The sequence below is a fragment of the Amphiura filiformis genome, chromosome 4, assembly GCF_039555335.1.
Source record: "Amphiura filiformis chromosome 4, Afil_fr2py, whole genome shotgun sequence".
NCBI classification, from domain to species: domain Eukaryota; kingdom Metazoa; phylum Echinodermata; class Ophiuroidea; order Amphilepidida; family Amphiuridae; genus Amphiura; species Amphiura filiformis.
This window is the reverse complement of record NC_092631.1, coordinates 71,929,332-71,953,037: the sequence shown is the minus strand read 5'-3', so window position 1 is coordinate 71,953,037 and position 23,706 is coordinate 71,929,332. Positions and strand designations below refer to the sequence as shown.

At 37.3% G+C, this 23,706-nt stretch overlaps 1 protein-coding gene across 2 annotated transcripts in view; it reads left to right on the top strand.

Annotated features, from left to right (window-relative positions):
• Positions 1-23,706, top strand: part of LOC140151356 (uncharacterized) — a 140,866-nt gene that overhangs the window by 5,300 nt on the left and 111,860 nt on the right. For both annotated transcript variants that reach the window (XM_072173669.1, XM_072173670.1), the window contains exons 2-8: positions 7,983-8,096; positions 9,784-10,131; positions 10,736-10,963; positions 11,951-12,064; positions 12,478-12,591; positions 13,073-13,186; positions 14,726-14,839. In XM_072173669.1, coding sequence (XP_072029770.1) covers positions 7,983-8,096; positions 9,784-10,131; positions 10,736-10,963; positions 11,951-12,064; positions 12,478-12,591; positions 13,073-13,186; positions 14,726-14,839 — 1,146 coding nt within the window. The remainder of the gene's footprint in view (positions 1-7,982; positions 8,097-9,783; positions 10,132-10,735; positions 10,964-11,950; positions 12,065-12,477; positions 12,592-13,072; positions 13,187-14,725; positions 14,840-23,706) is intronic.

Below are 23,706 nucleotides of genomic sequence, written 5' to 3'. Positions count from 1 at the left end.
CTGGGCTGGCTATATACGCGGAAAATGGTATCAATTAACAATCCACATGGAAACTAGGAATCATGATTTCCATGACATGGCCATGTGCAGCAGGTTTTTTTACAACAAGTTACTTACTCACCAATGTCTTTTGTTGCTAAACTTGATAAGGAGAAGTCCTTCTGTAAGAATATCCTTTTAAAATAACAATTTGGTTGAAATTTGTTGCCAAAAATGATGTATAAATGTTTTAATTCCACAACATAAATTCTTCTGATCAAACTTGCCACCATTTTCATTTGGCAAACTACAGCCTGTAGGCCTTTATGTACAGCATGTTGCCTAATAGTCTGTATCAAGTCTTTAAAAAACAATTTATTTCTTTGATGCACTTCACCGAACATGTGCTTTTCAATACACTGGTAACAGAGATTTCATACTCACTGAAAGAGCTTGGCTTTAAGTCTGCCATGTGTATCACATGTTTGGTGTTGGCCAATTAAAACATGACATGCTGTCATCTAGCCTTGAGTAGATTAAAGGTGTTGCCAATTCATGCTTCAAAACACATTATGGATGGGGAAGAACAGCCTAATCTATAATGTGGTTGGTCAAATTGACTTCTTGTAATATCATTTGCTCCACATGAGGGGTTTAGCACTGACACTTGGGTGCAATATATGGAAACATTTATCAGTCTACAAAATATAAACATTCTGAGACATGAATTTGACAAACTGGAATTTGGTTTTTGCTGAACAAAAGTAAGTAAACATTAGGGATCATATTTTTCAAAAATGGAATATAGGGTTTCAGTGTATTTTGAAAATGATGGGTTTGTGTAAATTTTCATAATGGGCGCAGTTATCCTGGTTTTGAAACATGTAATTTTTGACAGCTCCTCCATGGATATCCATGTACACTGTCTTTGTATACTGCTTATTCGTACCCATGCTGTGCATGGGTACGAAGTCATTTGTATAGGCTGGCTAGATTCAAGAGCCAACCTACGTTCGACACCATGCCCATGCCCATCTCTTTTTTAATAAGCACATATTTGGGTATGTATGGGACATTCTACTAAATATTAAGTACAGGTAATTATCAGCGTTTCTTTACTGAAGGGGGTTTTATTCTTACATGTTATAGCTGCCTTGTGGATGTACAATGTTATATAAAGCCATGATTTCTCTGTGATACAGAAAAATGGACCAATTCACGGAATTCGGGGTTTGCTCACGGAAATTTGAAAATGCCACAAAATAGTGAAAAACTGTAAAATGTCTAACTTTTGTGTTGATTTGCAAATTAAAACAAAGAAAAAGAATTATTTAGCAGTAATCAACCATTAAACAATCCATTATAGCATTAATTCTAGGCATACGATGCAAGATTCTGGCCATACTACGGTAAAAGGTAAGCCAAAATACGCCTTTAAAGCATGTTTGTTTTAAACTTTTCAGCACTTTATAGTGGAAAACAGAAAATCACGGAAATCATCCAATTTGTAACACAGATTTTTAATTTTTTTTGGTAGGGGTGTGCCACCGCCAGTTTCGAACTTGAGGTCTAAGGAACTGATCGGCCAGCCAAAAAGGAGGGTCTAGGGAACTGATCGGCCGGTCAAAAGGGGGTCTTGGGAACTGATTGACCGCCAAAAGGGGGGGGTCTTGGGAACTGATCGCCACCAAAATCTGAAAAATCTCGAAACTAAACCCATGAGGCCAAACCAGGGTTCAATTTTGTTGCGTTTTTGCCACAGATTTTTGAAGGAATCGATTTCACTTTGAATGTGCATTAAATTATTAATCAGGAAAACCATTAATGCAAAATAGGTCTGGTTTGGCCTATTATGATGGAAACCTCAACAAAGCAAAACAGCATTCAAATCAAAATTACTGGACCCTGTAGACCTACAATCTATGCTATTAGCCTACTGATAATTATAGCAGCAACATTACAAAAAAACCACCATAAAAACAAACCCACAAGAATTATTTTTTTCAGTGCCGAAAAGAAAAACATTTAGACTACATTGAACTGCCATGCTACATGTATACATGAGATGATTGAGTGAAGTGTGCAGAATTTGACAGCCATTCCACTCCCGATTTCACTAGACCAGTAGATCGTAAATTACCTTTTAATTCATTGTTTATGGAGAGCTGCAAGGATGTGTACATAATTATTTAAGGTACTTTTCCTCATATTTGGCAATTTTATTCCCAAAAGAGATCTCAAAATTATTTATTTCTAGCTAAATGTTCACCAGCTGGAGGCGTCACTGTCGGCAGACACTCGGCATTGCTGCAATGTTTATAAACAGTCAACCAGTGTTGCCACTACTAAAGGAGCCCAAAATCCCGCCCAAAGTTCACCTTATTCCTTACAATGTGTTTCAATGGGGAAGAAATTAATGGAAAATTCATTTTGAAGTTTTTGGGCTCGCAAAAGTAGGACAGAAAACACGCCTCTCAAGATGCCGATGAGAGCGGAAATCGATGATCTGAGGGTCTATGGAACGGCTAGAAAAATGTTTGGGCTTCAGAGCGGGCAAACAATGAATTCAGAGGGTCTAAGGAACGGCCAACGGCTCTGAAAAAGGGGGTCGTCGCCGCGGCACATACCCGTATAGCTGGGAAATGTGAGTGCCCCCCCCCCCGGGGAGAAATCATGGCTTTAGTTATGACCCTAACCCGCGCAGAAGGCAGCTATTACATGTAAAAATAAAAAACCCTAAAGGAATGCCTAATTATCTGATCTGACAGTTTGTTGACGCCTCAACGCATGCGACTTGTTTACTTGTAGTTTGCTCGAGATAGCCAAGAATTTGCTCACCGATAGCTGCACATTCTAGGCTAGAGACCATTGCTTTCAAAATCTAGTCGGATTCGCTGAAGCATGACACCGTGTAAAGCAATGGAAGTTCAGAAGTAAACACACAGCCGATCATGACAGGTGATCGCATCAAAAATCTTGCTAAAATTACACTTCGGCAAAATTTTAGACTGTGCAAAATAGGCTAAATCTTGCTCCAAAGATACAGTTGACTCATCGAAATAACTTTCATCCCAATTTCAACATTAACAGAATAAATAACCTCCGGTGCAAAAAAATGCATTGCTGTCCGACCGAAAAAAGATAGCAACACACTCTAGCATCGAATGCGTAACTATCGTGTGACGGTGTGCAAATTCGAAGCTGGAGTTCTCAAGTAACTTGTAGTATTTGAACAGAGCGCACATTCTTGATTATTTGCGTATTTTCTGGCTTTCATTATTGAAACCCAAATTATTCCCGCAATAATTTATGTGTCGGAAGGTAGACACATAATTTCTGGCAATAGGGACAGAGAGATACAGCTACACACTCTTGCGTCACCACTCCCTGATTGGCCGGTGTTGTTGCTGGGTCGACTGGCGTGTGAGAGGAGTGTGCGTTGGCCAGTCAATCGCAGTGTAATTTCACTTGTGATTTGGAGAGCTCATTTTGTTAACGCGCACATTGTTTCTGTGCAAAAACCGCTCACCCATTTGTTCAGAGACATGACTTTCAGTATAAAGTGGCACTCTTTATGTGGTTAGGATTTTGTGTTTTATTAATAAATTATGTTTTGTGATTGTACTTCCATATCGTTTTGCTCCATGTTTTCCGTTCTCTGTAATTTATAGGAAATCACGCATCATCCATATACCACACCCTGAGAAAATCATTACAATATTTTAGGTATGGTTTGAAATTCCAGCTACCGTACCTAAAAAAACTACCTATCTCTAGTGCTGGTCCGCTGGAGCAGTGTTCGAAATTTTGGTTGCCCGGTTGCCCGGGACAACTAAAAAAGTCGCCGGACAACCAAAGATACTGATTCTGTTGTCCGCCGGACAACCATAAATTTGTAGCCAAAACTCACCTTTGTATGTGTATCTTTAAATATTCCAAGATCGGACAACCAAAAACTTAGACGGACAACCATAAATTGTAACCTGGTTGTCCGTGGGACAACCAATTATTTTTCCTTAATTCAAACACTGCGCTGGAGGACATTGGGAATATTATATTTGGCAACTTGGTGGCTCTATGCATATCAAACATCCTGGACATGTGAAAAGAAAGGATTAACAAATGAACTGCTTTTTATTCCAGGTCAATAGAAAGTCCCTAAAAGCCAGTGAAGCGGTGTGTGGTTATATGCATACTATTGACTGTTCTGTGGGTGTGTGTTTATGACTGTGATATCTATGGGGCATTTTATTTTGTCAATTTTATCTGGGATCTAATAGTCTTCTATTGTAATAATTATTATATAGATCCCCCCCCAAAAAAAATAGAACTTTTTTGCCATCCTCATTTTTCCTTGAGATCTTTTTGGCCCCATGCCTTCCAGTTAGCAAAGTTGGGTGGAGTACTGCAACCCAAAAAAGGGTACCAGCAGCAAATTTTGAACAAAGCTTGCCACAATGTAATATGTCATGTTTAATATTTTTTTGTCACTAACCATAACACTAACAAGCCTCTTCTCCCATACATGTAGGACCATGTCAGAGTAACGGTAGCCCTTGTCTTAATGGTGGCCAGTGTACCAACAATGGTTTTAATTTCTACACATGCAGTTGTCCAACCAACTATTACGGTGCTCGATGTGAATTTGGACGTAAGAGCCTGACATTGTTTGGCTTATGCATCCATCCACCTGCTTACTAACTTTTTTCTAATCATACTTGCTTTATCTTCTACTCAGTAAAACACACGCATACATGTACTTCCCATTCCGGAAAAATACAGCACTAATTTTTCAGGATATAGAAAATATCAAGTTCTGCCAAATGAAACATAGCTCAATCCTAATCATTCATTTAGTTTTTTGGCATGTTTTTTGACAACCCGAGTCACAGAAATCAAAGACTTGGAACAAGTCTAAGCATTCAAAATCTCGAGTATATGCCGAAATTTTGCTCCGATTTTCACTTTTTTGTATTACTTTAATTAAATGGTTGCTAATAAGAAAGAAACCTGTCTTTTCCAAAAACTTGAATGCATAAACTGAAATTGGTCTTATTACAAGTCTTTGAGCTTGATTGTCACAGCATACGAAAAACACCCTAAAAACGCATGTTTTTGGCCCTTATCTCCCAATATCGGCCAAAAATTAAAATTTGACTTTTATTGCTAGTTAGGACTAACTAAATGATTAGGATTTAGCTATGTTTCATTTGGCAAAACAGGATAATATTTTTTAATCCCAAAATATTAGTGCTGTACTTTTCTGGAATAGGGAGTAGATATAAAGATCCCACCAAACACATATATATGTGTAAACAATACTATACGTATACTGATGTAGCAGTGATGTCATGATGTATGTTGTGACAGCTGTTTCATGTGCATCTGTGCGTACGCCAGCGCTTTGAGCATCCGCTTAGTACTTTAAGCTGTGGTGCCTAATGAAATGTGCACTGACATCACTACCACATCGGTGAAAAATGGTACTATAAACACCTGCAGCAACCTTTGACACCAACCCACCCTATTGAGTTATTTAAAATATGCAACATACTATGTACGTATCTCAATCAGATATTGCTTCTTGCAACATTATTGAGTATTTTGTAGATGTAGACTGCACATTACTGTGGACCCCTGTTTAAATAATGTTCACCCTCCCAGTGCTGCTGTGCAGACAAGTCCTCGTTAATAATACATGTTTTCGCTGGTTTCGATCTGCACTGTCCAGGAACCATGGATATCAGCGGTTCCTGTACATCCACAGTTCAAAGTGTTGAACACAGATTTATCATGTTCTGGTATATAAGATAGACAGCTTTATGCACTCACACACAATTACACACATTCACTGAAGTATCTATGATCAAGCAAAATTAATTTAGTAAACATATTCTACATGTAGTAGCAGTGCCCGATTTTGTTTTCAATAGTTTGACAATAGCACAAATACATACCTTTCAGTAGTGGTTTGGTCACAAAATCCATTTGTTTTGCACAAAATCCAATTGTGGACTGAACATTTTTACAACTATGGTACAACTATAATACCGTCCTTACACAATTAATCTCATAATAATTATTCATAACTTTTTAAATAAATCAAAAATAAAATACAGGTACCGGTACAATGTTTGAATCAAGATTCTCTATTTCATTTCAAGTTGCATGTGAATTGATATATTTAGTCTGTATGTGCTAGAATTACTTGAAGATCTGCAGCTGCAACTGGCAACACATTTCTTACATTTTTTCAGCGGATTTATTTTCTACTTTTACTGTCACCCAAAACACCGTAGATGAGTAGCTTTCCAATTCTGTGGAATTTTGTGATCATATAGCTGCTTAACCTTTTGCACACATCTTGATTTCTGATGTGCCGTAATACAATGTATGGCTTTCCTCTTGCTCTGTTGTACATCATGCTGCTGGAATGTTTTCATGATAAGATGATAATGACATGTCTAAAACTCTATATCCTGATATCATTTGACTTTTTTTTACCCAACCTGTATCCAAACCATCTCCTTTCCTTCTGATATGAATTCTTAAACCTTGGAGATGAACCCCAACTTCCCACCAATCTTTACCCACATTGATGGAGTGACAAGAAGTGGTGAACTTAATGGCAACCTATATTTTACGATAAAGTGTTGTTTGTGATGTTGTAAGATGAAAACTGTTTGTCCCCATTATCTACTTACCAAATTCAGTATGTTCTTGTTTCAATTTGCAGACTAAACCCACTATGAATCATTATCTATCATCTGCATCCATTAGATATACATAGCATCAGCAAACTTCCATTCTTTTCAGGTGGCGGAATTTAGCTGAATTAAAAACAATAACAAATCATGCAAAAAATTCATACATGCACCAATGTTTTTGGTAAACTTAAATCTCATTTATTTCCCCTTTTAATTATAAGTAGATAGACTGAAGGTATTTTTTTTCTTGTGAAAGTGTCATAGACTAGAAATGCACAATTTTCACAGCTACATGTAGCAATGTAGATGTATAAGCCAAGATCGATGATTATATTTTAAGATCTTTTCTACACTATGATAATGAAACTTGTAAAGATTAGATGTCCATAGTTAGAACTGAGGAGGGCACAATTACTTGTTTATTAGATGGGCACGCAAGGGCATAATCAACAAATGTGTACATAGTTATTCATGATTCCCATTCATATGGCACCATAAGGTATTTTGAATTTCTGCATCATCATTAGTGGTACACTGGAGGGGAGAAGAATGCCCCAGTCCAAACTCTTACCCCCTACCCCCAACGACCTTCAGTAAAAACTAACATTACGAAAATGTCCACTGTTTGCTGCAATTTCGTGCAAACTTTTGCCCTTCCTGAAATTCAATTTAATTCCAAATGTGACCCCCTCAATTTTTTCTGATGCTGCCACTGATTGTTAGTGAGTAAAGGGTTACAGTAGAACTTGAGACATACATGTAAGGACCATGATATTGCCTCAAAAGGGGTTGCATATCGGACTTAGCTGATTTAATAATACACTCAATTGCTCTGCAATGTATGTACACTGTAGCAATGTGTCAGTTTTCAGAAGTGATCAGTAATTACTTTTCAAAAGAGACAGATGGTTTTTCAAAAGCAAAGTGAGGTCAGATCTGCGTATGCACTTTTCATTGTGACAGACAACAGGTCTGCACATATTACTACACAAAGTAAATTGATGTTGGTTTCTAATCTTGGTAATGCCAATATTATGAAATATATAATTTTGAATGTCAAAAATGTTGAAAGAAAAAAAACACCTTTTTTGGAATTTCCAAAATTAGGGTCGGTATTCATTTGTACAATAAAACAAACAAAAAAACTTTTTTTCCAGATTTTCCATATAGGGTCGTCAATTTTACACCTCCGATGACAGAAGAAATTGACAACAAATGTCGATACATTATTCATATAGCATATATTTACCAAGTATATTATGTTCTTATACTGATTGTTTGTTATTTTCACAACAGCTTGTAATGGTTTCCCTTGTCGAAATGGTGGTGCATGTCTAGAGAGTGGAGCTACTGGATACGTATGTGTCTGCCAAGCAGGCTGGCATGGTAACAATTGTCAAACATCTTATCGTAAGTATAAATTTCATCTGTAACACAAATTATACAGGTTATGTGAATTGAACAATTGGCTACAATTGAAGTGTACTTTCCAAAACGGGTGGCCCATCAGTACAGTCTCTGACTCATAATCGGATGGTTGTGAGTTCAAACCCCTGCAGTGGTGCTATCATGTTGTGCCCTCTCCACCCAGTTCTATAAATGGGTACAAGCATGCAGTGGGAAGGATGGGAGGAGTGGTGAACCCCTCACAAGAAGTTAATTGGGCTATTCCATTTAAGATCCACACTACCCCTGTGGAAGATTTAGCTAAAGTCTTCCACAGAGGGAGTAGGAGTTTCAAATAGAATAGACATTTGGGTAACTTCCATTTGAAATCTCACTCCAGTTGTGGAAGATATCGGTAATAAAGCCATAATACAGAGGGAGTATGGTTTCAAAATGATTAACCCTGATCAATTACATTTGAAAAACATTCTCCCCCTGTGGAAGATATTTCCAAAATCTGGAATAGCCCATTCAGGGGAGTCTGGCCCAAATGCCAAGGAAAAAGACTTGCACACTTTGGATGGTGAGCATTGCTCTGGCATGACTTTACCTTTTACCAAAGCCCAGTCCACCACCAACATGCTACTTATTTGCATATTAGGGCATTAGATAATATTTTTACAAAGTATTGTTTGGATGTGTTGGTTTGCCTGCCAATTTCAAAACCAGAATATATTTAGAAAATAATAACTGCACTTTTGAGGTCATTGCGTTAAATCAGAGGCGTTTGTTTTGGGCGGATGTAAAAATACAGAGGCCTAACACAAACCCAGATGATTTTACACAATGACAGTAAAACAGATGATTCAAAGTTATTATTGTCATTCATTTTACCAATTTGTTTTCTTGAAAATAACACAATTTTTTTGTTCAAAAGACTTTGAAAATGCATCATCCATTTAATATATGGGATTACTAGCAGTAACGACATGTGTTTGTTAAGAAGTGATACGCAAATGTGGGTTATTTTATTTATGAACGAGATAGCTCATAAATAACTTGGTGAGCTGGCTGCAATGGTATATATTGGTCGATTAGGGCTGGCACTAATCTCAAACTAGGATGGTTTATGGAATGATTTGGGTCAATATGTGCAGCCATGGACAAAAGAGATAAAAGCTCCATCGTGTATACGCGAAGGCACGCAACACTGGCGTAATTGTTACACAGGTCAAGATCGAACAATCGGCCCTCATATTTATGCATGGATTCACAGCATACAATCAGTGGCAGCACTACGGGGGTGGGGTGGGGCAAGGTTGGCCCCACTTTTGAGGCAACCCCCCCAAATAACGTAAATGTCTACTTTTTTCGGCAATTTTGCGCAAAATTTGCCAATTTTTCCCCCCTGAAATTCAATTCACTATGCCCCCCCCCCGAAAAAAACACCTAGCACCGCCACTGCATACAATGCATAGGGACCTTGACTGTTGATGTATAGTCTGTAGTAGTCTGTGTGCAGCCTTTTTGTTTGGTAGCATACTATAAAGATCATCACCTTGAGGTTAGTTTCCAACTTGGGCGATCAATAAATCCAATGTTTGTTTTTTCTTTTCTTTTTTAATATCCCAAAATAGTCAAATTCAAGTCTGATATATTGCAAACTTGCTACTAGGATAACAAATAATCTGAACTACTCTTTATCTTACAGAACACGATAATTGTGGAGCCAACGTTTTTGCAAATGTTGGTACCCTCACATCACCTAACTACCCCAATAATTATCAAGATAATCGAGATTGCTACTACTTGATCCGAGTACCTGACGCTCAAAGCATAGAATTCACAGTTAATGCCTTCATGACGGAGCAGGATAAAGACCTGTTTGAATATGGCCAGGGAGATACAGCAAACCTTGGCAGTGCTATTGAGCAGCTAACAGGTGATATAAGTGCAACATTACCGTATGTTTTTACGGTAACAGACAATCAGGCATGGATAAGGTTTACATCGGATAGAAATAATGCAGAGTCTGGTTGGACGTTAACATATAGAGCAGGTATGAATCACAACACTGGTGAATAAATTTGTAATTGGGTTTTGGGTGTTTTTGCCTGTTGATGGCTGGGGACTTAGTTATGATATTTATTGAAAAGCCTGCCTCTTCCAAATGCAACATTGGATCCTCTTGAAATGACAATAATTGATTATTATAGGACTGTTTATGACATTAATCAACAAATTAAGCGGATCCTATGTTACTTTTTGATGTGGCAGTCATGTCCATAATCCCTGGAAACTTATAACTGTCAGTACGATGTCAGCTACCCGCTCTATAGACACATTAAGTGGCATGCACACATGCTTGGAAAAAATGTGGTGTCTAAGGGATAAAGTTAGTCATTTGGATGGAATTTGGCTTCACAAAAATAAATACCGGAAAAATGTTTTGACGTCACTACCAAACTTGTGGTCAACCAGAGAATAGGCAGATAGCATTTCCAGATACTTTCTGTTTTGAAGATGTGATGGGAGGGAAAAATAATTCTACCAGTTAATGGAATAACGGTTATGGCGAGTGGGATGGCAAGGGCCAGATTTTTTAGTTTTAGTTTCAAAATTCAATTTATTATATTAATTATGTTGTTTATATTATATTTCAGATCTTGACATGTGCCTAGATAACCCATGTTTGAATGGAGGCGTATGTAGGGACAGAAATTTTGACTTTGTCTGTACGTGCGCTGAAGGATTCCAAGGAGACATATGCGAGAATGACATCGATGAATGCCAGAGTAGCCCATGTCTTAATGGTGGAACATGCAGGAATGGGCTTAATCAATACACCTGTTCTTGTGCATCCGGTTGGCGTGGGTTGAACTGTAATATAGGTATGTACATGTCAAAGTCGATCATGCAATCTTTATATTGGTGCATAATGGAATTCTTTGGGTATTTTTTTCTTTTGAACATTTTACAAATGACCCTAAAAACCTGTAAAAATCCACAGAGATCTTTTTTGTTTTCACTAGCTTTGCTAAAATTTGTTTGGTCAAGTGCAATCAATAAAAAAAAAAAAAACTGCTGATTTAATATACATTCAGCAATTTAAAAAAATAGTGTACATATCTTGCCAATGCACATATCAAACTTCGTTTTTAAATGAGACTGTGATGTGTTGTGACGATAACGCTCGATAAATGCTACATGTGCAAAGCTTTGCAACATGAAAACTCAATGGGCCAGTTTCTGGAAGCATGGCTAGTGGTCAAGTTTAAGCCCAACTCGTTTGAGATCAAATTTCATGTGGTACACCACCTAGAAAGATAAATCAGTAAAATGGATTCACATTGGTAGGGCTAGCCTTCTGACTTAGGAAGCCTGACCACTAGCCAAGCTTCGAGAAATCATACCAAAGACACCAATTACTATTCAATTTCATTCTTTTGATAAATGCCAGAGTTGGACTAGATAGGTCTCCATATGCATGACCGGTCAACATGGTGGATTTACCATAACTTTACACATTCTGCTATTCTGAGTCGGGACTCTGTTAGTCAAATATCTCTTTGGTATATTTAATAAATAAAGACATTATACTTGTGTATTAACCCCCTGAGCACTACCTGCCAATCTAACATTGCATCTGATTGGTCATTTACGTGATATTTTCACTTTAATCACCAATCAGAATGGAGCTTTGCAAATAATTCACCCCAATTTTTTTGTGTGGTGAAATTATTCTAACAATGTTGCTGATTGGTCCAATTAATAATGAAAACTTTTTGGCCAATTGGCAGGTAGTTCTTATGGGGTTAACAATGACAGTAATAACTTAAAGTCATTAATTCTATTTACTACTAATTATTTTTGATCAGATGTGGATGAATGTAACAGCAATCCCTGTTTCAATGGAGGAGTGTGTAACAATGAGCGTAACCAGTACTCATGTACTTGTGCTCCTGGATATCAAGGCACTAATTGTGCCACTGGTAAGTAGACTGAAAATTCTCTGGGAGAACTAAGTATAATAATTTTCAGACTTATGTGACTTCATGTATTTGTTATAAATATGCAATTTTTTACGCTGACCCCCCCCCCTAAATTTCAACTTGCTGCCACAGGAAAAGTAAATGGAGTATGAAGCTCAAATTTTCAGGATTTTACTTTCTCACCAATATCTAGCACCACACAGAAAAAGAACAAAATTGAAGAGGTACTGCTGTGCACATCCCTGGAGTTGACATGGAATGGCTCATATATATAATTATATTTAGTGTTACATATATATTATATATTTAGTGTTAAGATATAAACTTGACACCATACAATTAACAATAATGATAGTTGAATAAATAACAACTCACAAATTTGCATTTGTTTTCTTTACTTTTACTATTTCTAGATATTAATGAATGTGCTAGTTTTCCTTGCCGTAATGGAGGAAATTGTTTTAATGAAGTCAATCAGTTCCGATGTCAATGTCTAGATGGATGGGAAGGTTCCATGTGTGAACTAGGTAAGATATATATAAAACATGTGAAATTATGATATTCTAGGGGTACATCTAGAATATTGTTATTTTCTATGGTGAAAACAAATAAGTAAACTGAACTGTACTAGTATCATACAAGTATATTGGAATAAATACAAGGCCTTCTGAGATCTATAATTTGTTTCACCTCAAGTTTGGTTGTGACGTACGTTCATATTTATTCGCCACAGTATAGAATCGTGCGTGTAAAGTTAAATGTGCTAAGTGTACACGCACGCGTACAAGGGAATTTTGTCGGCATGCTTGCAGCGCAACCGTGAAAAAGCATTGATGTCGCTACCGAACTTGAGGTGAACCAAATTATATCACCGAATAATGCTGAAATATCTCATAATGTGTTATGATCACCATGATCAGGAAGAGTGTGATGTGTTCTTTATTGGCTGCATTGGTATATTGATAGTGTATTATTATAATCATCAACATGCATTTTGTTAACTTTCAGATATTGATGAGTGTTCTTCCAGCCCTTGTCTGAATCAAGGAATCTGTGTGAATGGAGTCAATTCCTATAGCTGTCAATGTCCTAATGGTATCCAAGGAAGTAATTGTGAAATCAGTAAGTTTTCTTTTGTAATGAGTCACCATAGTTTGTCAGGGGGACAGACCCCACCCTTTTTATTTGAACATGTTTTAGCCAGATACCCTTTTTTCAAGAATTGAACCCCCACCCTTTTGTGACTAAAGTTTACAACATTGCAGTTGTCAAATTCGGAAGACTGAACATCGCCGCTATCACAAATTACATACATGTAGTCACTTCCGGGTTCATTATCACTGTCATTGTCCATTTTAGAGTCCAAATTGATGCAGAAGTTATCGTCATCTAACAAACACTCATGATTTTCTTCTTCATCTGAAACATTTTCAACATATTTGGCACAATTACTTAACCCAAAAGGCCCGGGCGAACTGTGCATCATTGTTTTGAACTCATTTTCATCATCAACTTTGTTTCGTTCGGGCAGTTCACGCACATGATTGACATTTTAAATCTACTGCGATACATTCAGTATGCGAGGAATGTCGACATGAATGGGAATCGTCGATTCTGTGATCTGTCGTATGAGTTGCAAATGTAATCAAAGTTAATTTCCGTAATTTTCATTCAAAATGTACCAAGAAAGTATCAATGTTTTTTAAGGTGTCATGAAATAACTTTATTACAATAATTTTTTTCAATTGGTAGCTTTACCTCATGCTGTATATTTTGCTCCCATGCTTTTTAGAAAACCACCCTTTACACAGTAAAATTTTAACCTCCGCCCTTTAAACCAATTTCACACCCCCCAAGCTGTAGAAAGCATGCCGGACAAACAGTGTGGATGCTTCAGCAATGACCCCAAGGAATGCATATCTAACCATGGATGGGTGACCAGTACGTAAATATACCTCCACTCCTCTGTCCAGCAGGCAGTACTGGGTTACGTCAGGGTTGCCAAAGCATTTCGGCCCGAATCGCGGGTCAAATAATCCAAAAGGTGCCCAATTATTCTCTTTACCATTGGTTTCTATGCGGCAGGAAACTATCGAAAGTCGCGGGAGCCAATATTGAAAAGTCGCCCAATTTTTTTCTTCACCATTGGTTTCTATGGGACAGGAAATTGTCAGAAGTCGTGGGGAAAATCTTCAAAAGTCGCCCAAATTGGGCTACCAAATCGTAGGTTTGGCAACCTTGGGTTACGTCACACCCATAGTAAGAACATTTGCTGGACCAGTATGGCATAATATAAGTTCTTGACTTGACATGGGGAGCCATGTGTGTGCTTTAACCCATGAGAACTACCTGTCGATTGGCCAAAAAGAAGTTTCCATTATTAATTGGACCAATCAGCAACATTGTTAGAATAATTTCACCACACAAAAAAATTGGGGTGAATTATTTGCAAAGCTCCATTCTGATTGGTGATTAAAGTGAAGATATCATGTAATGACCAATCAAAGGCAATGTTAGATCGCATGTAGTGCTCAGGGGGTTAACTTCCATACGACAACTAATTTGTGAAAAGACTGATGATGACTGTATCAGCAATCCCAATAAGAATGGAGATGCGTCCATGTTAATCAGCAAAGATTTCATTTGCATAATTTATTTCAGATTTGAATGAGTGTGTCAGCAACCCGTGTAGGAATAGCGGTATTTGTGAGGATGGCATCAACATGTACACTTGTGCATGTCAGCCTGGCTTTGATGGAGACAATTGCCAAAATGGTAAGTCAAAATGGAGAGGAAAGGGCAATCAATTGAAAATGGAGTTTGCGACAAGTACTGATAAATATTTTTATTCTATATAAGTCAAGTATGGCAAAAAGACAAAATGGTGTCAGATGAGTGAATGCATTTAAAATCTGATGGAGGGTAGAATTATCCATCTATTAGTTATCTCTAGAGGTTATTCCTTCTTTCTCCATCTAGTGGGTTCAAATTTATTTGTTTGTACATTTGTTGAAAACAATGCTAAGAGCGCAGTGCATCACACAGCTATTATTGTGCATTGACGCTGGTTTTTTTGCATTTGTGCATGATGGATCTAATATAACTGTGTTTTGCATTGTGCTTGAAGGATCTTATGCTGACGGCACCCAAAAAAGGCCTGTACAGTCAAGATGGTAGATATGCGATGTCACAGGAATAACCTCTGGTTTAGTTACCAGTATTAACCAGTATACAGTATTTCCTCACAGGGAGGGTGGCAATTTATTTCTCGCATTTACAGCCCTACCTACAATGGGCTATTTGCGGGGAGGAGATAAGTTTAAGTGACCACTTATAGGTTTGAATCATGAAACTCCCGTGGCCGAGTGGTTAAGGCACTGGTCTCCTTTATTATTTGCAACGGCAAACTCGGTATAAAAAAAAAGTCATGTTTATTTATAAATGTACATTGATTGTGTTCTTGACGAGGTGAAGCTTGATGATTGAAGGCAAAACATCTGGGCCAAAACTGTACATGTATACTCTATTAAAAAAATTAATTAATTAATTAATCTATTAAAAAAATTATTGTGGGGTATTTATTTACTAATTGGCTGGAATGTACTTGTCCACTTTGACAGGACTTTAATTTAAAATGTCTCTTTCCACCTGTGTGTAAGTAGGTAGCAGATTGATATGTTATGTTAAAGACCAAAGGTAAAAAAGACCTTTTAAAAAACCAGATTGTACGATCTTTTAAAACAAAATTGTTACTTTTTAAACCTTGAGTTTTGCATATGAAAAGGAAAGGAGATATGGTTCATTGAGAATGCCAGAAATCAGTAGAAAACAAAAGCTTCTTCTTTGAAATGTTGACTTTTGAACAATAAATGAGGGAGCAATTCTGGCAAGTTATACATCATTTTTAAAGTTTATGAATCCAGCCATAACTCAAATAATAATATATAAAGATTTGCAACTTTTCTCTCATTTTGTGGAAACATGTCCCATGTTTGTAATGTTTGCACATGCCCCAACCTACACCTAATTGGCCAGATATGTTGTGTTTGTAGCACAACAGAGAAATTTTGAATTCATGTCAGAATTACAACATTAAATCCCCTATGGAGCTCTATGTTAAGGTTATACTAAACTTTGAAATTATCGATCCACAATTAGACTGCATGTAGCCCCCTTTAAAATTATCTATTTCTGGAAATAAATATCGTAGAGAGAAAACGCAAACTACGTCTGAAAGTGTAAGGGTCATTATTATGCTTGAATTTTCCACTTGGCTCAAAAAAGAAATGTACTTTTCAAACATTTCAATTTTTTTTTTATTTTCGGAGCTTCAAGATTTTTGGGAACACGGTCATAATTTCTCAGTGGAAGTGGCGATTTTGTTGGGAACTACGACGACATTACAAACAAGTCAATAAAAGAATGTGCATATTCATTCTTGATATTGCTTGTCTGGATTTGTTTTAGTAAGCTTACATGTTGGCCGAATTTGAAGTAAAATGGCCTCCACTTGTATGTCGCTTTGTAACCAGTAATAATAATTCCGTGCACGATTTCATAGACAAAATTCTGACCTACATTATTTCTATAAACCCTCTTCTACATGCAGGTGCTATTTAAATTTTAATTTCGATAGCAGAAAATTGAGATATTTGCTATTTTTCCGACTCGCTGCTGCCAAATTGTCTAGTTTCGCGATAAAAGATACAGCGAAATCAATTTTTTTTAGAACCATTTCACCTCGTTTGACTTGTGCTTTGAAGTACAAACTTCAAAATTGATATAGTGATTCTATTTCAAGCTCGTCATACTGTGTTTTTCTTACCTCTGATTGTCGCTGCTCAAGGCCAAAATTCGAAATTTTTTGGACAGAAGTGACACTCATTTTTTTTTTTTTAAACACGTTGTTTACGTGGAAACAGGACGGTTCGCACCCTTTCAATTTCGGACCCGTGCACTTTCGCCCCCTTTCAATTTCGCACCCGTGCACTTTCGCCCCCTTTTTTAAACCGCGGGTAATGTGCTGCTGTTGATTGGTGATGCACGATCGATCGCTTCAACTCCCGGCGGTACAGTGGGGTGTTGTGTGTGTATAGTATTGGTTGACTGTTTAGTGTTGATGAATGATTGTCTGTGTTTGCAGTACCGGTACTGAGTCCAGCGTGTACAAAAGCAAATAGTATGTTTACCCGGGATGTTGATGGACTCTCCGGTTCGATTGAATTTAATAGGCCTATATTATTACAATATATTAAATGTGCTTCAACTGAAGATTGGTATTCATTATGTTTTTGATTTGTTTTTTTATTTTACTTAGGCCTATTTTATTTCATTTCTATTTTATTTTATTTTATTTTAGGCCTATCTATTATTTTTATATAATTATTATTATTATTATTAGTATTATTATTATTATTATTATTATTATTATTATTATTATTATTATTATTATTATTATCATATTATTATATTATTATATTATTATTATTATTATTATTATTATTAGAATCATGTTACCTTATTAGTACTTTATTAATAGCTATATAATTTAGTGTTAAATTATTTATGGCCTATAAAATTTATATAGGGCCTAATATTGATATGGCCAAAAATTTGATGGCTTATAATTTATAATTCTATCCCATCTTTATGTTGCCGAATTGATCTTCTTTGACATGAAACTAATGGGGAAAAAAATATTTAGCTTATTTCTCAAAGACAAATGCGCACAAGCAAAACAAATGCCTGACAGCAGCTTTGCGATAATGCTGTGCTGACTTTCGCCACCTTTCTTCACCATGAGTATTCTGCTGCCACTAGTACGCCGAAAGCGCCGGGCGTGACATGGGTTCAATCAATGCAATGGTAGCCTCACGGTGACTAGGCAGTAGTATAGCACGCATATATTAAGTCCCCAGAACATACCCGTGCGGATCGATTGCTTGACAAGTCTCCGAATACGCTGGCAGCGTGACTGTATACATAAGGTGTGACTTCTTCAACCCATTATGTAATGAATGACTAACGGAAAGCGCCGGGTATGGTGTGGGTTCAATCAATGGTACCGTAAACAGACTCGCAAAAGTGCCATATGCCTAGTGACGTCGATCGATTGCTTGACAAGCCCCGGGCCCTGCCCGCGTGCCGGTATAAACTTGTCAAGAAATACATGCATACAAAGATATTTATTTACGAACAATATGTTACGATTACACATTGAGAAATATTACAATTGCATCCTTATTCTTTGCCAAATACAAAATATTATTAATCAGGAAAGTTTTCTGTTCGTTTTAATGAGAAATGTAAATAATGAACCAGATGTTTTAACTTTTATGTCTTTTAATGAATGATGTATTTCGTCTGTGTTCTTAATTAATTCAATATATATATATTTCTACAAGTGTTACATAAATTGTATAAAACAAAGAAATGTAAATACTTTTAATGAATTTTGATATATTTGATGTATGATTTTTTGATGTTTATGTTTTAAAAAAATTCTTACATATAGGCCTATAGGGCCTATGTATAATTCTACAAATTGTTATGTATATTGTTTTCATGACACAAGGCAGATTTAGCAGATTTATCTGAAGGGTAACCCTGTATAAATATGGTTTTAATAAATAACAAGGGTAACCCTGTATAAATATGGTTTTAATAAATAACATAAGTAAATAAACAAATTTGTGGAAAAAATGCTATCCAATTCTGCATTGTAAATGACATTTATGTTCAAGATTCATTTTGTTTACCGGCCTGTCAATCACGGACTCATTATGACGATGCTTCATTAACACCACGGCATATCGCGGTATCTTAATCCGCTTTATACTTTATACCGACAATTTTAAGACAGGATGTTTGAACTCGAAGATGTCAATATGTAATAGCATCTATTTCTTAGATATTAATAAAGAAGATCGTGTAAAGGGATGACTTTCTTTCTTTCTTTTTTTTTTATAGTGCCTTTTTTTTCTTTTCTTTTTATCAAGAAAGCTGATTTGTCTTTTGAAACATGTCTTGTTTTTGGATGTTGCTGCACATAATAATTTATTTCTATCAATTAGATTTGTTCAGTTCGTCTTAATTTCTTTGTATTTCTTTTTTTTTTTCTTTTTCTTTTTGTTCTTTTTTATCTTTCTTTCTTTCTCTTTCTTTCTTCTTCTTTCTTTCTTTGTTTTTTTTCTTCTTTCTTTCTTACACTTACACATTAAAGTATTTATTTTGGAACTTGGCTACAAATATTATGAATTGCAACTAAACACAGAAACGCTATATTCAATTTATTATTATAACTATTATTGTTATTATTACTGTTATTATTATTATCATCATTGTTATTATTAGGGGCTGTGCAATAATTAATTATGAGCCCTGTGGGGAGGGTAACATTGGGGTGGGGGTGCAAGAAATGTTTGACGAGCCGAAAGGGGGGAGGCAAGCAATTTTTGGCCAGCCGAGGGGGGGGGTAAGTGATTTTTGGCACACATTCATGTGGCGCCTTTTAAATAAAACACTCTAAAAATGCTTAGGAAAACAGTACGGAAGCGCGTTAATATGCAAATTATCCTGCTCGCTCCGCTCGCAACACATATATCTAGACCATTTAAGGTTTGAAAATTGGGATCCCAAAAATTTGGCATGTGTAAGGGGGGGGCAAAAGATTTTTAGGCGGGCGGGGGCAATATTGTTGTAGTGTGTTTTCATACAAAACGCTTAAAACGATTTCATGACCTTTATATAACCCGACATTTTAATGTTATTAAAACGTTTTACCTGAACCAAAACCCAAAATATAACTTATTTAAAACGTTTTAAAAACGTTTTTGTGTTTGCTGGGTTATTATCATTGTTATTATTCTTATTATTCTTATTATTCTTATTATTATTATTATTATCATATTATTATTATCATCATATTATATTATTAAATTAACTTTGTTTATAATGTTTTGTGTTACTCCCCCATTGGATTTTGTGTCATACTTTCATTGTTTTTAATTTTATCCATTGCTTGTTGACACTTGTATGATCCTTTTGGATCCATCCTTTGGTCGTCAGTTGAAACAAATTTCCCCTGTTTTTATACATATTATAATTAATAATTAAATATAAATTTATTATTATTACTATTTATTATTATTACTATTTTTATCATTGAATTCTAATTATTTCATTATTTTGGGTAAGCCTGCTGCTAAAATATCTGGCCTGTAATATATTCTGAGAAAAAAAATCGTTCCTCTATCCTTTCTTTCCTTCCTTCCCGGGTTTATCATGACTTAATAAGTGCATGCCCGACGGCTTAGTACTATATTAAACATACTACGCCGCATTGCCGGGAGTTCAAGCAATCGATCGTGCATCAATCAACAGCATGAAACTATGAAAGCAGCAAATACCAGCGGTATAAAAAAGGGGGGGCGAAAGTGCACGGTGCGAAATAGAAAGGGGCGAAAGTGCACGGGTCCGAAATTGAAAGGTGCGAACCGTCCAGCATTCGCTTTCGACGGCCGACGGGCTCTATTTGCCAGATTCCTTCGTCACAAAGTGCTGTTGCCGAGTTTAGATTTTAAAATATTTAGGTATTTTCTAGCTTAAAATCTAGCGCCAATGAACCTGGTGCATGGGAGGGAAAATGTGTGTGTGTGTGTGTGTGTGGGGGGGGGGGGAGTTAGGGCGCGAAAAAAAATGTGCACATTTTCATGCTTGCTGCGCTTGCAACAGGTAGATATTTAGAAATCCATTTAAGGTATGGGTATGGAAATTGGGGATCCCAAAAAATTGGCATATAGGCCTAGGACTAGGCCTATGCAAAGGGGTGGGGCATTTTGGCAGGCCAAGGGGGGGGGGCACAAAATTTGGCAGTCCAGGGGGTGCGGACAAGCGATTTTTGGCTGGCGAGACGGGAGGCAAGCGATTTTTAGCGAGTCGCTTGGAAATTTTGGCTTATAATTAGTAGGCTAATACCGGTACTGCTTGCACAGCCTTTCGAGAAAGCAATTTTTGGGCAAGCCGGGGCCGGGGGAGGGAATAAATTTTGGCATGTCGAAAGAGAGGAAGAATGACTTTACCTAGCACACATTAAAGGGGCATTTCGTGATCCACAGCCTCATACAACCCCATAGGCCTGCCTTTCTCACAAGTTAAGATTTTTATACCACTCATCCCGCTCTGGCCACATGTTTAGGCATTTTCACGCAGATCAATTCGTTAAGCAATGGAAAATATTGCCAAATTTGAATTTCGTTTTAAAAGCCTACTCCCCATTAAAAAAACCCACTAATTTGGGGGGATTAAAAAAAAGTTCTGTAAAATGAGACAAAAGGCTGCCTCAATCCTAATTATTCATTTAATAGGCCAGGCCTTCATTTCTGAAAATAGCGGGAGCTCAGTTAGTCACTCTCCTATGTGTACTGAGGAGCTTGACAAGGAGCTCAATTATATAATATCAATATTAAACCATAGGATTTTCAAGAAGTGAGCAGCTCAATAAATGCCATTGGTAAAATTATTAGGCCTACGATATTTTATTTGACTGTGATCCGTTTTAATAGGCTATATACACTGTAGGCCTATATAGGCCTACCTTTAAAATTTCTAAAATTGGTGGAATTGAACAAGCTCTAGATTTCTCATACGTCCAGCACAACCAAGGGCAACTGGGGGTGGGGTGGGAAAGCTCCCTAGCTATGGCCATACCCGTAGTAGTGGCGGAACCAGAATTTTTTTCAAGGCATGGGGGAAGTGAATTTGAGGCGGGGTCGTTGGAAATCATTGCAATAAATTGCCGCAAAAAGTGGAAAATTACATAATTGTGGGGATTTTGCCTAAAAATTGTGTGGGAAAGAAAAAATATTGGGGAAATACTGCAAAGCCCCCCAAGTGGCGCAACTGCATATCCATCCATGATGCAAGAATGACGGAAGTTCTGGCGCTGAAATTCAATTTCAATATCACGAGTTGTTATCAGGGATTTTACCAAGGGAAGGCGATAGGTGTAGGATTTTGCTGATATATACCAAGCAACCCGAGAAAGGAACTGAGGTGTGGCTAAATAAGGGAGTGTTCATTATAAATATTTTCCATTATCATACTTTGAAAGCAGCACAATACCCGCGGTATAAAAAAGGGGGCGAAAGTGCACGGGTGCGAAATAGAAAGGGGGCGAAAGTGCACGGGTCCGAAATTGAAAGGGTGCGAACCGTCCAGCATTCGTTTACGTACGACGGCCGACGGGCTCTATTTGCCAGATTCCTTACGTCACAAAGTGCTGTTGCCGAGTTTAGATTTTAAAATATTTAGGTATTTTCTAGCTTAAAATCTAGCGCCAATGAACCTGGTGCATGGGAGGGAAAATGTGTGTGTGTGTGTGTGTGGGGGGGGGCGGTAGTTAGGGCGAGAAAAAAAAATGTGCACATTTTCATGCTTGCTGCGCTTGCAACAGGTAGATATTTAGAAATCCATTTAAGGTATGGGTATGGAAATTGGGGATCCCAAAAAATTGGCATATAGGCCTAGGACTAGGCCTATGCAAAGGGGGTGGGGCATTTTGGCAGGCCAAGGGGAGGGGCCACAAAATTTGGCAGTCCAGGGGTGCGGACAAGCGATTTTTGGCTGGCCGAGACGGGAGGCAAGCGATTTTTAGCGAGTCGCTTGGAAATTTTGGCTTATAATTAGTAGGCTAATACCGGTACTGCTTGCACAGCCTTTCGAGAAAGCAATTTTTGGGCAAGCCGGGGCCGGGGGAGGGAATAAATTTTGGCATGTCGAAAGAGAGGAAGAATGACTTTACCTAGCACACATTAAAGGGGCATTTCGTGATCCACAGCCTCATACAACCCCATAGGCCTGCCTTTCTCACAAGTTAAGATTTTATACCACTCATCCCGCTCTGGCCACATGTTTAGGCATTTTCACGCAGATCAATTCGTTAAGCAATGGAAAATATTGCCAAATTTGAATTTCGTTTTAAAAGCCTACTCCCCATTAAAAAAAAACCACTAATTTGGGGGATTAAAAAAAAGTTCTGTAAAATGAGACAAAAGGCTGCCTCAATCCTAATTATTCATTTAATAGGCCAGGCCTTCATTTCTGAAAATAGCGGGAGCTCAGTTAGTCACTCTCCTATGTGTACTGAGGAGCTTGACAAGGAGCTCAATTATATAATATCAATATTAAACCATAGGATTTTCAAGAAGTGAGCAGCTCAATAAATGCCATTGGTAAAATTATTAGGCCTACGATATTTTATTTGACTGTGATCCGTTTTAATAGGCTATATACACTGTAGGCCTATATAGGCCTACCTTTAAAATTTCTAAAATTGGTGGAATTGAACAAGCTCTAAATTTCTCATCGTCCAGCATAACCAAGGGCAACTGGGGGTGGGGTGGGAAAGCTCCCTAGCTATGGCCATACCCGTAGTGGCGGAACCAGAATTTTTTTCAAGGGCATGGGGGGAAGTGAATTTGAGGCGGGGGCACATAGAAATCATTGCAATAAATTGTCCGCAAAAAGTGGAAAATTACATAATTGTGGGGATTTTGCCTAAAAATTGTGTGGGAAAGAAAAAATATTGGGGAAATACTGCAAAGCCCCCCAAGTGGCGCAACTGCATATCCATCCATGATGCA